The sequence below is a fragment of the Wyeomyia smithii genome, chromosome 2, assembly GCF_029784165.1.
Source record: "Wyeomyia smithii strain HCP4-BCI-WySm-NY-G18 chromosome 2, ASM2978416v1, whole genome shotgun sequence".
NCBI lineage: Eukaryota > Metazoa > Arthropoda > Insecta > Diptera > Culicidae > Wyeomyia > Wyeomyia smithii.
In genome coordinates, this window is record NC_073695.1 from 185,685,446 (window position 1) to 185,703,417 (window position 17,972).

The 17,972-nt window shown below is 38.3% G+C and overlaps 1 protein-coding gene across 1 annotated transcript; it reads left to right on the forward strand.

The window, feature by feature from the left end:
- The first annotated feature begins 6,486 nt into the window (after positions 1–6,486).
- Positions 6,487–12,266, forward strand: LOC129724669 (glutamate--cysteine ligase regulatory subunit). Its single transcript, XM_055679748.1, has 3 exons — positions 6,487–7,407; positions 10,595–11,177; positions 11,242–12,266. The coding sequence occupies exons 1-3, from the start codon at positions 7,300–7,302 to the stop codon at positions 11,379–11,381; spliced, it is 831 nt and encodes a 276-aa protein (XP_055535723.1). The 5' UTR covers positions 6,487–7,299; the 3' UTR covers positions 11,382–12,266.
- Positions 12,267–17,972: the final 5,706 nt, after the last annotated feature.

Consider the following 17,972-nt stretch of genomic DNA (forward strand, 5'->3'; position numbering starts at 1 on the left):
TTTTGTCTGCAGTCTTCTATGAAACATGTAATGAAATTATGGAACAATTATGCTGAAGACACTGAGTACATAAAATCAATTTTGAAATTTGAAACGATCACGATTTTTCAAGTTAAGACCACTATGCACTGTGAGATTTTCAGATGAATCTCTCCACCAATGGAAAATGTCATGTAATATTTGGGATGTGTAGAAAACATTTCAGAAGTTATTTCGTGCTTTGCAATATTTCGGGGCATTACAAAAATTTTGACCAGAGATTCAGGACATCATAACGAATCGAATGGTGTACTCAGATCCTTTGGTGCATTTTTTTTACAATAACGGTCTATGGGAGCACCGTGATTTGTGACAAGTTTATCGTACAGCTTTTCGTATAACCTTACCAACAAATATTCTTCATCTGCACTTGCCGAGATTACTGTCCCACAACTTTAATATAATATAGAGCAGTTCCACAAAAAATGTCCCAAATGTCCCCCAATGTTTTTTTAAATTGTCATTTTTGATTTGGCTGAAACTTTGCATGGACGTTTCTATAGGAAAAAGATGCGATCTTGTGCTTGGAACACGGCTCATTTTTGAGAAGCTATTGAAAAATGCTATTTTGGGAAGGTATTGATGATTGCAATTATTTTTAGGGCCCAAACGATTTGTTTGATCGGTGAGACGTCTTCGGCAAAGTTGTAGATGATAATTTTGTCTTTCCGAAAAAATATACACTGTAAAAAAATATAATTGAAAAAAAGTTACAAGAAAAATTAAATATCAATTATTTAAAAAAGCGCATTTTTTAAAAATCTTATTTTTTTTTTATAAAAATTACAAAAGATTACCTATACAATGAAACTGGTCCGATCATGGAGAAATCAGGAATAAGAAAGTTATAATATTTTGAAAAAAAAAAATAATATTTTTTTCACAGGATACATTTTAATATCGAAGGACAAAATCTACAACTTTGCCAAAGACACTATGCCAATCGAACAAACCGTATTGACTGCTTTTAATTCCCCATAGAGTGCTCTATTGGAAATGATATTTCTAGAGTAACATTTTAAAAGGTCCTATCTGTTTTGATCGATCACTTCACATCATTCTGTTTTCTACAAACAGAAAATTACTATTTTCTTTCAGAATAGCGTCTGGAGTTCGTTCTTTACAGGGCAGGGGTTGGCGTTGGATAAACATCAATATTGACTGATATTTGGACATTTAAGGCTTTTTTCCAGAAACATCTATAACACAAAATGGCGTCTGAACATGATTTCCAGTCTTTGGGAGCCATTTTGGATGGTAGTTGACCAATTCTGGCTGTTTTTTGGAGACTGCAGGAATGAAAAGGCAAACGAATAACCTTAGCGGAGATCGGGTAACCAACCCCCGGTGGAAATTTTGGTCGTAGGGAATGGGGATCCTGCGCGGCTGTGACCTTGTGTTGGGGGCGGCCTACAACAGTGTCTGACCCAGGGTGGGCGATTGAATCATGAAATACTGTATCCCGCCAGCTAAACCTAAGATGGCAGCCCCATCACCAGGATGTAGGTATCGCAGGTAGAATACCGAAAGGAAACCACAGTTGGTAGAGGAACCACGAAAAACGAAACTAGAAACACGGAACAGAATAATCGACAAAGACCTAGACTACAAACACGGAAACAGAAAATGGTAAACGATTGGAAAATGGGTACTTGGATCGTCCAATATATCAATGAAGCGGCGCGAGCTGGCTTCCTTGCTCGAAAACTACAGCGGTAGGGAGTAGAAATCGTAATGATTAAGGAGGTTCGGTGGTCATATTCCGGATAAAGAGAATTGCGTGCATTGCACAAACTTCTTTCAAGTTGTACCACATCTACTACAGTGTTGGAAAAGCAGCGAAACGGGGCGTCGGTTTCGTAATGCTGGGAAATCAGGAAACAATAGTTATCCGGTGGAAGCCGTTTATGCGTGTTGAGTAATTAAGGGCAAATTTTTCAACTACAGCTTAACCAACACCTACGCACGGACAAACGACAAATCCAATGACATCCAAAATGAGTTCTATGAAAAACTTGAACGAATCTGTAACGAGTTCCCACAACACGACGTAGAAGTCGTCATCAGAGTTTCAAACGCACAGGTTGGAAGGGAGTAATTCCAGAATTGGTCAACCAATGAAAACGGACTGAGGCGGATAAACTTTACCGCGGCTAAAGGAAGCTCCAATTTTCCACGTTTGAATGTTCGAAAACACCTGGATGCATTCAAATGTGGAAGCCTGCTCCCAGATCGATCACGTACTGATTGACGGTCGACACTTTTCGGATAGACCAAACGTTGACTCTCATCATTTTCTCGGCGTTTGTGAGATCCGCGTGCGGTTGTGGAATGTGCTGAAATCTCGCTCAGAGAGGACTAGGTATTAGGGTGTCCCAAAAAAATCGATGTTGAAAAAGTCAAGGTGCTCAGCCCTAAATTGAAAGATAATTTTATTTATAGTATTTTTGTAGAACATTTCGACTTTCCAAAAAATTGTTTTCAGGTTGCCCAAACGTGATTTTTGAAAAAATGACTATTTGAAGGTTCAAACCCACTGTTTTGCACTTTTTTCAATTCTGCTCGATTCCTAAATGTTTCCATATATTTTTTTCATTTTTGTGGAATTGTTTTTGAATATTTTGAATGGTTCAGTTCAGCATTACATTCAGTTATTTGACTCCCAGAGACCATTGAACATCACAGGAAAATTAATTTTGCCCATAATTTTTAGATAAATCCCTTCAAAAAATAAAAAATGTTTGATCAACAACTGAAACTTTTATTTATCTTATTATCTTTCAATTTAGGGCTGAGCACCTTGACTTTTTCAACATCGATTTTTTTTTGGACAGCCTACTAGGTATGCGTTTCCACATACACCGATTAAAAGCTGATGGCGTGGCAGAAGAATACGCCAGAGAGCTGGATCAACGGATTGCATTTGTTAGGCTATTGTTCTGTATGTGTTCGACAAGCGAATTCTATTAGACCGTTGCTTGACTTTTGAAATTCTCTTGTTAAACGCGAGTTTAATAACAATGGTTGCAGACGTTCATTTCGCCTATCAGAACTAATTTATGCAGTCGACGCTGAATAGTAGCGTGGATAAAAACGTTTAATCGATATTATTTTAGCTATTTAAGCACAAACAAAATGCAAAAACAAGGTTTTAATTTTTTAGTTTAATTTATTATTAGTTTTATTACTTTTTTACTGTGTTATCGCACAAAACTAGCGCTGTATAGGATCCTGAAACTCCCAGTTGCCCTCGAGGTATTTGAGCGTGAAGTTCTGCGATCGATACTTGGCGGTAAATTGGAAGATGGAGTGTGGCGCAGACGCATGATTAACAAGTTGTATCAGGTATAGAAACATGCTGATAGAGTGATGGTAATCAAGCGTGACTGGCTTCTATGGACTGGACATGTAGCCAGAATGCCTATCGAGAGGGCAGCCAATACCATATTCAGCAGAGAACCAGGAAGAGGCCGTCGACTCTGTGGTAGGCCTTGAACTCGGTAGATGTGTGCGATGGAAGAAGATGCACGATCTGCTGGTGTACGAGATCTCTGATTCGTTCGACCTTGGACCGGTAAACAGGCCAACAAAGTAAAGTAAAAGTAAGTAAGTATATGAGTCAACCTTAATTATTATGAAAATCTTTAGTTAAGGATTTTATAATCAGCTCGTTTATTTGATTCCAACTTTGTTGAAGTTTCGTGATTTTTACATTTTGATACATAACGGACAGAGTAACAATTCGATTACAATAAATTTCAATAGACGTCTAAAGGGCAACTAGACCTTTCATTTGACATTAATTTTGTGAAAACCGATCCAACCATCTTTAAGGGGTTATATACCTTTTTGGTCGAGAAAAATGAGGGAAATTTGAATTTATTTTTAAGTGCATAGCACCGTTTTCATTGCATCAAAGTGGTGTTTTCCTGAAAGTACAGTTTATCAACAACAAAAAACACGTTTGATTTTGAGATATACCAATTATGGAGCAATGGAGTAATGGTCGTTTCCCCGAAACGCTATTTTTTTGCAGAGGCTTGCGGTGATCCTGGTAGAGACTCAGCGGGTCAACTGAAATCAAAAAACTCATATTATTTCATTAGTTTAGAAGAGTTCCGGGTCCTTGAACGATCGCTTTTATGAGTATTTTGTTTTCAGTGCAAACGGGAACGTTTTTCCCAAAAAATGCACGTTTTGAGCGTTGAAAATTGCATTAAAAAATTGTTTGCGGCCAAATGTAACTGTATGTTGCAAAAAGCGATCGTTCAAGGACCGGCGAATTTAATAACGAAAATTTAAAAAAAAAAGATGAAGGAAATCGGGTCAGTAGTTTTCCCGCAATCAGGATCACGGCAAAGTCATTTTTCGGAAAAAACTATTCCGAGATAATCGCGTGTAAAGTTTCAAGTTTAGGTTATGCGGCCGTGGCGAGGCGCGCTGCAAATCGCTCTAACTTTCTTCCTATTGCTTAGATCTTTATGAAAATTGTGAAAATGTTCTCAAGATGTTGTATTTGAAGATAATGCAATACATTTTTTTCGGTTTTTTGAAAACTAAAAAGGTATATAACCCCTTAAGAAAACAGTCTTCGAATATATTCCTTCTCATAACGTGATTTCACATTTTTATATATAACGTGATTTGAAGCGCGATTTGAAGCGCGCCTCGCCACGGCAGCATAAGCTAAATTTGAAATTTCATACGCGTTTATCCCTGAATGGTTTTTCTGAAAAAATACTTTGCCGTGTTTACGATTGCGGTAAAACTACTGACCCGAATTTCTTCATCTATTTTTTAAATGTCTGTTATTAAATTCTTCGGTCGTTGAATGATCGTTTTTCGATACACGAAGGTTAACTTTGCCGAAAAAAATGCACACAATTTTCAGCGCTCAAAACATGTGTTTTTTCGGGAAAAACGTTCCAAATCTCTCTAAAAGCAAAATACTTATGAAATTAGTAGCATGTTCAGATACCCGACACACTTCAAATCTAGCCAAACAATATGAGTTTTTTAATTTCAGTTGATCTGCTGGGTCAAACCTCTGCAAATTAAAAGCGTTTTGGGTGGGCCATTACTTCACAAGTAATTGGTATTTCTTATGAACAAACGTGTTTTTGTTGTTGTTGATTATCTGAACATTAAGAAAATTACTATTTTTTGGCAATAACAAAGCTGCTACACGCCAAAAAAAAAACAAACTTTCCTCTTTTGCTCGAGCAAAAAGGTATACATAACCCCTTAAACAGTCTCCGGATCGCGTTTCTGTTCAAAGCTTTGGAACCACAAGTTCAGTCATTAAAAATTTATTAATTTTTTTTTGTTCATTTGATATCAGTTTTGTTCAAATCGGTTGTGTGGTTTCTGACATAATGAAGTTTCATGATTGTCACATCTCGATACAAAACAGACAAAGTTACAGTCCGATTGCTGTAAATTCAATAGTAATTTCTGGGCAACTAGATTTTTCATTTGCGACTAATTTCATGAAAATCGGTCCAGCCATCTTTCAATAAGTCACCGTCTATTTTTTTGATTTCGAACGATTTGAAATGAGGGCGATTGCTGTTCACCACTGCGTTACGGACTTCCACCTTTTTTCAACCCAACTGAAATTATGGCATAAAGTATACGAAATCTCATATAGTGTTACTGAATCTTGTTGCCAAATATTGCGAAAGAACCTCCTTAGCAAAATAGTAAATATGAGAATTATTGTATAGTGGACAAATTTGGAATAGAAAATAAAAAATGCGATGGGACGAACGAATTTAATATTGTTTTTAAATATTTTCAGAAAAAAACATGATAGTTTTGGCAGATTTGCAAGAATATAAAATATAATACATGAAAAATGAAAATCAACTGAAAGTAACATGGGACAACTATGCGTAGAATGGCAGTATATGGCAATAAGAAGTTTTTCACGTTGTGGACGTTTTATAAATTCGAACATAAATTTTTTTAATATTGATTATGTTTGAAAGTTATTTTTATAACATTCCAGACACAAGACACATATTTTATAATATTTCATGAAGTTTAGAAAATATGCTTTCTATGAATCACGAAATGTTTTTTAAAGTATGAAACATGTTGTACTTTCTAAAGATTCGTCCCACTCTGAAATCATTGCAATGTAATCTTTCGAGCGGAATTGAAATTATTATAGCCAACGGCAAGTTGAAAACTTTAGGTAAATAACAATTCAAACGTTTTATCAACATTTTCTGATAATTTAAACACCCCGTGCTACGACGTCGTGAAACTGAGGAGTGTAAATATCCATCATGACACCACCACACGCTTCTGCGGTGAATCGATGACGATGCTTCGAGCGAGCCACTGGGGTAAGAAGCACGTGGCCGTAGCAGGCATAAGGTGCAACGCTCTGCGCAAGCTCGACATCGAATTCCGTTGATGTATGGAATGTAGGAAAGGTGCTCACTGCTTGTTTCTCGGATCAGAGTTGCTTATCATTAATAACGATTAAGTGTAACAAACAGTGTTTGAGTTAGATGATATCGTTGTGGTTTTAAGTGCATGATATGATATAAGCTCAAGGCAACTCAAACTATACAGATTTTTATTTGAAGTTCAACTTGTACCAACATGTGATTCCAGGTTTGCGTAAAGTGAATTCGTGTATGTGTACGAAGTGTGTAAACATTAGTGAAAAACGTAGACTTGTCGAATGGCACTGGATGAGTGTTTACGCGATAGCTGATAAAAATATTTCTAAGAACAGCGTATTCTCTGCCGAGAGAAGTTTTGCTCCATCGCGGACACGCTTTAGTTTAGCGATTTAGTATTTAAGACGCTGCTCAGTGAACCGGTTTATTTTGTACGATCATTCCATATTGCTGACAGCTTATATAAACAGCCACATATATCTACTTTCCACGGCTTAGTGTTGCTGATATATTTCTACAAATTGCACCGTAACTTCATTCAAAAAGTGCATCAACACACGAACTTGGTAGAGTCGAGTTGGAATTTGAGATTGCTACTCAACGGTGTCGATTTACAAAACAAATAGTGTTGGAAGTGTATCTTTTCTCCCGTTTCTGACATCAGTTTGACACCTTGTGTTTGTGTTTGAGCTCTGACAGTAGCCTTATCTTTCAAGGCTACACACAGGGTGTGAAATCGCTGTTCTTTCATACTTTTATGATTCGTACTTTATCAAACAAAATTCATTCAATTGTTTATCGAACGAAGTGAAATATTCCAGCCAGGAGATCGACGGAGGCAAAAATGTTGTCCCACTTACTGAAGGAGAACATCAACGTGATTGTCAGCACCGGAAATGTGCTGAACGTTAGCGACCTCCGGAAGAAAGCTGGCCAGAAACCAACGGATGAGGTAAGCTCTCGACTCCAAAAGTCGTCCGATTAATGAGGGCCTGTTGGGTAAAAATAGATACCTAGTCGCATTGAGCTGTGTCCGGCTGTAATGTATATTCGGGCGGGAAAGAAGGGCGTCTGCCAAACGGGTGGAAATATATTGAAACTGATTCGATGGGGTAATTTATTGCTGTTTTGGCAGATTTAATATACATACATCGGTGCTGTTTATTCGCTGGAAGTGTGGTTTGCAAATGGTGCGGGTTTTAGTTTAGTTTTTTTTTAGTATATCGAGTTGCTTGTTTGTTGCTAGTGTAAAAAGATTTCTGTGTGACTAAACTAGTAGAAGATTGTGAAGGCAACATCAATAGTTATTCCATTTATGTTGCGTGTTGCTTACACCAGCTTCGTAATCTCAAGACCTAAATAAAATCTAAAATTGAGTTGAAAAAAAAATGCAAAACAATTTCTTCCTCTTGTTCCTCTTCTATTCGGATGGATGCTGTTTTGGTAAAATAATAGGTTTGTTAGCATTTGTTTTATGCGATGGACCAAGCAGATAGCAGTGGACCTTGGTGAATATACATAAATAAGTGACAAGACAAAAATAATGTCTACGCAGTTGCTTTAAGGCCAGAGAATACCATTGTTCAGCGTTAGTTATGAGGTACTGTATGCGTGCTGTTCAGAACGAATTGGTATTTTTGCAAAATAAAAAATATTTTAAATAGTGCTTGAAAATATTGATAAACTCGACTAGAATACTGAAAAGGATTTTGAAAACAGATAATTCCACACAAAATCAAAATGTGTCTTGGCGATCAGTTATCGAAGCAGTTAATGAAATGTTCATCGATCATGGAATGGAATGGAAAAAAATCGTCACATGAAGCACTTAATTTGTAAAAAGAACGAATACATTTTTGTTATTACAAATTGATGTTACCCACAGCAAGCTCCACTATCCATCATTGACATCTTATCAACTGTCGGCAAATGCTCTTAGATACTAGATACAATTCATTCACAATTCTTCGGAGAAAAATACTATCGAATGTTGAAACCGATTATTCTGAGAATCAATATTGTAGCAAACTTCAACAACTTGTCAACAAATACCTCCGGGGGTAGTTGGATTTAATGAAGTACCAAATAATTGAGTCCATATCTTACGATGATTTCGTTTTGTCTATGTTTCATCCGGTCTCAAGGCCGAACTAACTGATAATCGAATCATTCAACTCTACTATAAGATATTTCTTATTATACTGTTTTGTTGAAGGGTTCTCAAACAACTTTTACTGTCATAGCTTTTGCTCACTAATTTGTTTTGGAGAAAGATCGATGGTCTACGCTCGAGTACGATTTAAGGCACATAAACTTCGGGACAGCGTTGACATTTTTCGATCACCGCTATCCTCGTGGAGTATGGAGTGTATAAAAATGTTAGATTATGTTTTGTTTGTATCTTTATTCATTACAATTGAACGCAATACCGTGAAACAAGGGACTGAGCAAGTTTTGTGAATGATTAGATTGCCATAACAGCATATGTGGGAGCAGGGTTGATGGGGTCAATTATCAGTTGCATTTTCGTGAAAGAAATTGTGCCTAGTGTGATCGTGATTCTTGATAGGAAAATAAGTTTAATAATTTGTTTTATCAAAACTTTGACACTATAGTCTTCCGTTTTACCCTTAACTCTCGTACAGCGAATAGCTTACCCAGGCAAAGTGCGGAAAAAGTTGGCTTCCTCCCCAGCGGCGGAGCGACGTTGAAATCGTTAGTAAATTTCACCACTATGACGTAGCCGGGCAGTCGCCGGTTTTGTGACTGCGAGACTCGAATAATCACGATGACCAAGCAAAATAAAAACTTTGCGAGCGCTATGAGTAATGCTTCACTGCAAGGAAGCTTATAGATATTCATTGACTGATCGCCTTGAATCGATTGCGAGACACACACTCGCGTCTGTCGCTGTGACCATGGCCTGTCAGTTGGAACTTGAATATCGTTTGTTGGAAAGATTCTGTTTCCTCTTTTATTTTTAGATAAAAACGTAAAAAGAAATTCATTTCCAAGCCTTTGGGAAATGTGGAATTAATGTTGTAAAAAGTCAATCATTTCCGAAAAAACATTAGCTGTTTAACAAACTCAAACTGATTACTCTACAAACAATGGCACAACTTGCTCTAAATGATTAACCTATTAGTCACTGTTGTTATGAAATTTGCAGTTTATTTTGCGCAACTGGTTTTCGACAAAAGTTCCTATTTTTAAAATATCCGCAGAGCTTCCTGCGCTGCTGTCGGAGTGCCAGATTGCAGGATGTCAGTGGTTATAACGAAACGTTAGGTTGATTTCAAAACTCATCATATCTTTTTGATGAGTCGTGAATTTTTCACTTATTGCTGACAATTTGATTGGTTTGTATTCATACCACAAAACGCGGTAATTGTGTTCAGTAACTTATCTTTAAGGAAAATTATCACATATCTAGAACGGTATTAGAAACTTTAGAAAACTTGTTTGTGATGCTTAAGTAGATGCTTATATATTTTCATTTGTCGTTCTTTGATAGTAAAGTTGTCAAAGCCAGTCGTCGTACGTACTATTCACTAGTATCGGTAGTATATTATTAGTTGACTGCAAAGTATGCATTTAATTACCTGAAGGCCAAGTGCCGACAACGGAATGTAAGCGTCTCGGTTATGTTTTTATATATAATCGCGGTTTCCTCAATTTTTCTCAGTGTCGTCAACAATTTTAGGCCACAACTAGTGCTTTAGATTATTAGTTATATTGTAGCGACAAAGATAACAGGTTAAGGAATGAAATCAAGATCGTGTTGTTTCTTAATTCTTTCGTCATATTCTAATCACATTTTCAACGAGTTTTCGTCTGCCCAACCGACTAAAATTTGTTTGAAGCAACCTACGGCGTTGCTGCTGTTTCCATTCGGTGCGCTTCGCAGCAAATTATTGACGAGAGAAAGTCGATCCACGTCCCATTAGGAGAAATATGTACGACGGACTTGTTGCTGCCGTGCCGAACTGTAGATTTATCGCAGCTTGGTTTTTTCGTTTCGACCTATTTATAGTGCTATTGATTCTCTATTTCGATAGTTTTGACCGGTTGCCAGAGTATGTTTTGTGTTGCGGGAACAAATGATTTTGAAGCTTCCATTTTTTTTCCTTACATTCCAGCTAACTGACTGTTTACGGTCTACATTCGCCGAAGCTGAGTTTATTGAAAGCGACGACAGCAACAAACCTACGCTTGTGACTCGAAAGAACAATGACCTGCTGGAGAAGGTTAAAGAACATAATCGTACGGATATCAAAATTGGAGCGAAGATATTTCTAACTCACTACTCGGAAGCAGGCCTAACCGAGGCAGTCGAGACGTTGTTCGAAACTCTGAATGTTTCATACCTAGACAATGTGATACTGGCTTATCATCCGCGGGCGGCCAATAGTTCAGGGGATGGAGAAATGAACGGAGAGGTGAAGGAGGGAGTCATCGAATGGGCTGTTGGTAGTGATAATGCGGTTGGAAATTTGAAGAAGCTATGGAGTACATTGGAAAAGTATGCAAAAGTATGCAAGATTGGTCAATTAGGTATTGCCGATCTAGATGTGGAATCGCTGGAAACTCTCTATGAAGGCTCCACTGTTCATCCGTCCATCACTCAGATTAACCTAGCAGCTTGCTGTGTGGTACCACCACAACTCCAGAAGTATTGCGGAGAACAGGATATTCAGCTGCTGACACACAGTGACCCGCAAGGTATACTATTTGATCACTTTCTGGACATGTCACATCTACTATATTTTTTTTAAATCTATTCTAGATCTTCTACCCCACCAAGTTTTGAGTGAGTTGGAGCTTGGTGCATATCGAGCTACATGGACTACTCGTTACCAAGTGCACATCAAATGCCGCGGAGTGCTGGCAGCAAAAGGCTTCATTGTTGGCTTAAGCCGGAACTAGGGCTATCAACTATAGTTTACTGTTATTGAGAATCGATGTGTTTAGTTTAGCTCAGCAAGAGATGTTTTCAGAAGCAGTGACAGCTAGTGTGACCCTCACTAGTCAATCAGTCCAACGAAAGGAATGTAATTCGTACAAAAAAGTTTCAATAGGTGCAGAACTCGATGTACAACGCTTCATCAACGCAAATGATTTCGCTTCACTAGTAGGTGTACGTTAAAGTGTGTTAATCACTGCATTGCCTCGACTATCGGCACGATTGATAGAGGTTTGTGTCTTCACTACAACAGAATGTTTACCCACTATGGATTAGCACGCAATGTTGAATGCAACAGATATATTGAAGTATGATATATAAAAAAATACCTCTACCAAAAGTATGAACGTTAACAGACGCTAGATGGCAACACACCGTATTTAATACATGCAAATGTAGAAACTATGTGATGTAGTAGGGTAGTAGTATACACAACCAACACATTCAAAATGCACTATCATGAGGCGCAACGGAAAGAAGAAATGGATTAAATTAGAATTACTTTTTATACGCATTTTTACGTTACAGAATAGATTGAAAAACAACTGCATTGAAACGAAGTTTGTTACTAGAGGTAATCGAATTGTGTGTGTGTTCAGATTTATTTTTCTTTTATTTTTCAAGGATTAAGACGGTAGTCTAGAACTGATTTTTTTTTTTTACTATTGGGCATTTTGTCAATTTCCAAGTTTAACTTTGTTAGTAATTTTTCCAGCAAATTCTATCACAAACTATTTTTGATAGCGACTTTAGTACAGTTTTTGAATAATGTGAGCCCTTTTTGGATAAATTGAAATCGAAAGGAAAAGGTTAGAATAAAATAAAGGTTTAGCAAACCAAGCATTCAAGTTCAGCTTGAAAATCCCATAAATATCACTTCCCTCATGTCCCGTTAAACGTTCGAGACGTTGGTCTGCGTTTGTCGAGCTCTGATACTGTGGAATAGCCGAAATAATTCTCCGAAATTTGGACCGCAAAGCCCGGAGAAGCGATCCGATAAAGGCCGCGGAAGCATAATTTATTGAATTGCAACAAGTCACAACACAGCATCGCCTCCTGCCGAAAATGCGAATGGCAAACGAGCGAATATTTATGCCGAAAGGGACAACAGCCGGGTTATCGACAAGATTAAGCAAATTCCGCGCGTTGCGCAGTGCTATCGGCAGTGTCTACACCCTTTTGCCTACCAAATCGGACTCGTTTAGGTTTCGGTATTCGAGGACAAAATGTAGGGACCGCGAAGCGATTGGACAGCATCTTATGTAGTGTACTTGGAGGCCCCCGAAAGGTAGCTAACGATGAAATATGTTTCATTTATCCGTAGCATTCATTCATCAAATGTTGTCACCACACCACACACCGCCGCTTTGGCTAATGTTTCTGCCTGTGCTTCTATGGATAGATGCCGGTGCGAAGGTCCCTAGCAGCTCTCTTTGACCCAGGGCGGTGTAATTTAATTCCAATGCGTCAAGACGATTTTATTTGAGAGAAATTTCATTCACCAATCACGGCTGTCGTCTGGGTTTTTCTTTATTGCGGGCAGCGGGAAGATGCGGTTTTGGCATTTTCGAGAATGATTTATGGAGATACATCTGCAGTTGGGGTAGTAAATCGAATGTAAATGATAAGCGGTGCCATTATGCAGTAAATGTTACGCTTATTTCGTGAGCTGGTCAGCTATGTATGTAATGTTGACAGGATTTCAGGGACTTAAAATTTGAAATCGCGTTAGTAGCAGAAGTATTTATTAAATAACCAGAGTATTATAACATGTCTACAGTTTTAGTCCAACATTGATAACTTTTCATTCTCAAAGAACTGAAAAACATTTTTCATATTCTTAAATAACTGGAACATAAAACATGTTATTTATTTTGAAACTACTCATTACTTATAGGTAAAATCAAAATTTTGGACGCAAATAACACACGACTAAAGCTATTGCTTGCACTAAATCACATGAAAAGTTGCTGTTTTCTTCCATTTGTAGCACTATAAAATAAACAGTCCAAAAATATTTGTGCAACGAAAGCAAAAAAAATCTGTTTTTCTTACAAAAAAACATAACTCACTGAAATATCAGCTGATTTTTATGAAATGCTTTTGTTTTACACTAAAATCGCTTTTTACGCGAGGGATACGTGCCGCGTAAAAAAACGCGTAAATTCCGAAATTCGCGTAAAAAAACCGCGTGAATTCCGGAATCCGCGTAAAAAACAGCGTAAAATCCAGAATCCGCGTAAGAAAACTGCGTAAATTCCGGAATCCGCGTAAAAAACGCGTAAATTCTGCAATCCGGGTGAAGAGAAACCGAAATCAGCGTAAAAAAATTACGCGGTATACCGGAATCCGCGCAAATTCCGGAATCCGCGTAAAAAAGCCGCATCAAAAACACGCGTAAAAAAACCGCATAGAAAGCGACCTTAGTGTATTTGTATATATTTTATATGGTTTTTCTGAAAGTTCCGAATACAATGGTGATGCCCATTTTTTTAAAATAAAGTTGTTCTTCATAAACACCGCATTCTGTCAATACCATTTTTGTTCAAAAATAATCATATTCAAAAGATGTAGTAGTTGATGTTCTATTAATAATTTTGAAAAAAGCTCCCGATGATTATTTTTTTAAAAGCATCAGTTTTCGAAATATCTTAAAATGAAATTAAGATTTTGTTTAGGGAAATGGCGCCTTTTTTAAGTTGTCTGTGGTAATCAAGCAGCAACCATCAATTTCTTCAACTGCATGATCAATATTATACAGGGGGTAGTCAAAATGAGTAGGATAGGCAAAATTTTGATGAAATTTGAAATGCTATAGCTTTGCTAAACGTTATTCGATTTTAATAATTCGAACACCATTGAACTGGAAAACTTTTGAAGTTTCAATTTCTGACCCCAGATCTGGCCTAGGTCACCGGATATAGGAAATATTCCTGAGTTCCAGTAGGCATGTCAAACCTGCTAATTTTTGGATGGATTTGGTAATCGGTTACCTGATAAAAATGCCCATTTGCATCATTGGAATAGATGACAAAATCATTTCTGAAGCGAATGGTTCATCAAGATCCGGAATCGGCCAAGAACTCATCGAGAAATGGCTATTTTTCATCCGGAAGTCCTCAGAGGAACCTTTAGTAGGGGACATTTACGTTTTTGCACCAAATATAGCGTGTTACACCTCTATCTTTAGGATTTTTTATCAGGAATCTTTTAAAAGACATATATCTGAATATAGGCTGCATTGGCCACTTCCGGAACGACCTGGAGGCCCCGAAGGAACCCGTAGTGGGAGAATTCACATTTCTGCATCAAAATATAGCATGCGACACCTCTATCTTCAGGATTTTTCATCAGAAATCATCCAAAAGACATATTTTTTTAAATACAGATTACGTTGGCCACTCCCGGAACGATCCAGATTCCCCGGAGGAACCCGGAATTGGGACATTTACATTTTTGCATCAAATAAAGCGTGCGACACTTCTACCTTCAAGACTTTTCATCAGGAACCATCAAGAAGACATATTTTTGAATACAGATTACGTTGGCCACTACCGAGATGATCCGGATACCCCGTAGGAACCCGGAAATGGGGACATTTACATTATTGCATCAAATAAAGCGTGCGACACTTCTATCTTCAGGATTTTTCATCAGGAATAATACAAAAAAAAAATATTTCCTAATATAGGCTGCATTGGCCACTTCCGGAACCCGTAGTGGGAGAATTTACATTTCTGCATCAAAATATAGCATGCGACACCTCTATCTTCAGGATTTTTCATCAGGAATCATCCAAAAGACATATTTTTTGAATACAGATTACGTTGGCCACTCTCGGAACGATCTAGATGCCCCGGAGGAACCCGGAATGGGGACATTTACATTTCTGCATTAAATAAAGCGTGCGACAGCTCTATCTTCAGGATTTTCCATCAGGAATCATCAAAAAGACATATTTTTGAATTCAGACTGCATTGGTCACTACCGGCACAACCTAAATACCCCGGAAAAACCCTGATGAAAAATCTCGAAAAATCTTGCAGCTCTATGCGCACGCTTTATTTGATGCAGAAATGTAAATGTCCCCAATCCGGGCTCCTCCGGGCATCCGGATCTTCCTTCGGGGCATTCGGGTTGTTCCGGAAGTGGCCAATGCAGCCTATATTAGGAAATATTTTTTTTGTAAGATTCCTGATGAAAAATCCTGAAGATAGAAGTGTCGCACGCTTTATTTGATGCAATAATGTAAATGTCCCCATTTTCGGGTTCCTACGAGGTATCCGGATCATCCCGGGAGTGGCCAACGTAATCTGTATTCAAAAATATGTCTTCTTGATGGTTCCTGATGAAAAGTCTTGAAGGTAGAAGCGTCGCACGCTTTATTTGATGCAAAAATGTCAATGTCCCAATCCCGGGTTCCTCCGGGGAATCTGGATCGTTCCGGGAGTGGCCAACGAAATCTGTATTTGAAAAAATATGTCTTTTGGATGATTCCTGATGAAAAATCCTGAAGATAGAGGTGTCGCATGCTATATTTTGATGCAGAAATGTGAATTCTCCCACTACGGGTTCCTTCGGGGCCTCCAGGTCGTTCCGGAAGTGGCCAATGCAGCCTATATTCAGATATATGTCTTTTAAAAGATTCCTGATAAAAAATCCTAAAGATAGAGGTGTAACACGCTATATTTGGTGCAAAAACGTAAATGTCCCCTACTAAAGGTTCCTCTGAGGACTTCCGGATGAAAAATAGCCATTTCTCGATGAGTTCTAGGCCGATTTCGGATCTTGATGGACCATTCGCTTCAAAAATGATTTTGTCATCTATGCCAATGATGCAAATGGGCATTTTTATCATGTAACCCATTACCAAATCCATCCAAAAATTAGCAGGTTTGACATGCCTACCGGAACTCAGGATTATTTCCTATATCCGGTGACCTAGGCCAGATCTGGGGCCAGAAAATGAAACTTCAAAAGTTTTCCAGTTCAATGGTGTTCGAATTATTAAAATCGAATAACGTTTAGCAAAGCTATAGCATTTCAAATTTCATCAAAATTTTGCCTATCCTACTTATTTTGACTATCCCCTGTACATCCCACTCGAAGACAGAAAAACATTAGACGAACAATTCACGAATCATCATGGACGGAAATATAATCTCGTACAACATATTCACTTCAGTTTTTTCCTGACTTATACCTTTAAAATGCACAAAGTCTTTATTCTGTAATGCTACGAGCAATTCCGTTGAAGAAAAAAGTTTTCGTGTTATGTGAAGTCAATTGCAGTAAAACTTAGATGTTTTATTTATATTACTTACATTCACTTCACTTTTATGGTGACAGATCATAGGGATCCCCTGCCGAATCCAGAAAACGCTTCCATAAAACTCGGTCTTAAGCTGCTTCTCTCAAGTCGCCCTTTACACCCGCTGATCGGGCATCCTCTTCGACAGCACACATCCAGCGCGTGTAGGGTCTGTCTCGAAGTCGTCGGTCTCTATTCGGGTCTCTGCTGAATATCATCTTTACCGACCGCTCATCCGCCATACGCGCTACGTGGCCAGCGTCTGCGCCACACCCTATTTTTTAGCTTGTCACCGAGTGTTGAAAGCGGGATTCTGCACTCGAATACCCCAAGCACTCGCCGATTGGTCTCCTTCCACGTCCACGATTCATGTTCGTAGAGTGCCACCGGGAGAATCAGCGTTCTTTCTTCTTCCTATCCAGAATTAAGTTCGTGCTATTCTGTTATTCAACACAAACTTCGTAGCGAACTGTTTTAGTGTACAGGGCAATCGGGGCTAGTGCTACGATTCTACTCAAAGCTAACAGTCTTCTCCGGAGCTGGGATTCGAACATACGGCGGTTGTCTTGTCAGGCCAACATCGTACTTCGAGACCAGTTGGGAGTCCAGCGTCCCGTAGAACGCAAATTTCGTGCGGATCTGTAGGCTGTGGGACCTAAGCTGGCTATGCAATGCATAATAGAGAGTTTGCTGCCACAATCCATCTCTCTACCTCGCGATTCACCTCTCCATCAAATGTATCTACCAAGATAAACAAATTCATCAACCACTTCGCAAGTATCCCCCTTCATCACCACCGTAGCATCAACGTTCGTCGGATTACCACGCTCTTTCCCAGCTACAATGTATTAGGTTTTGGCAGAGTTTATGAGAGTTTAACTATCGCAGCTTTTCTTTCGAGAGCCGTGAAGGGGTCTTCATGTTTGAGCATAATCTACAGAGAGGAGAAAACCTTGAAAAATTTAGATAATTGGGGAATGTCAGGGGAATCTGAAAAACAATCAGGGAAAATATTTAAACCGATATGCGATTCTATCTTAAACGGCTCTTTTGCGCCAAAACATTTTTTTTCGGCAAGAAAGGCTAATGCGGAGCCTCTACTGTTTGTTTTCATATCCGATAGGCTACTTTTTTCACTGGGATTCCAGAGATGCGTTCATCTATATTGCATTTTTTTGGTGGTGAATGCTTAAAAATATCAGAGAAATTAATGTTGTGACTCAGGGAAAATCAGGGAATTTAA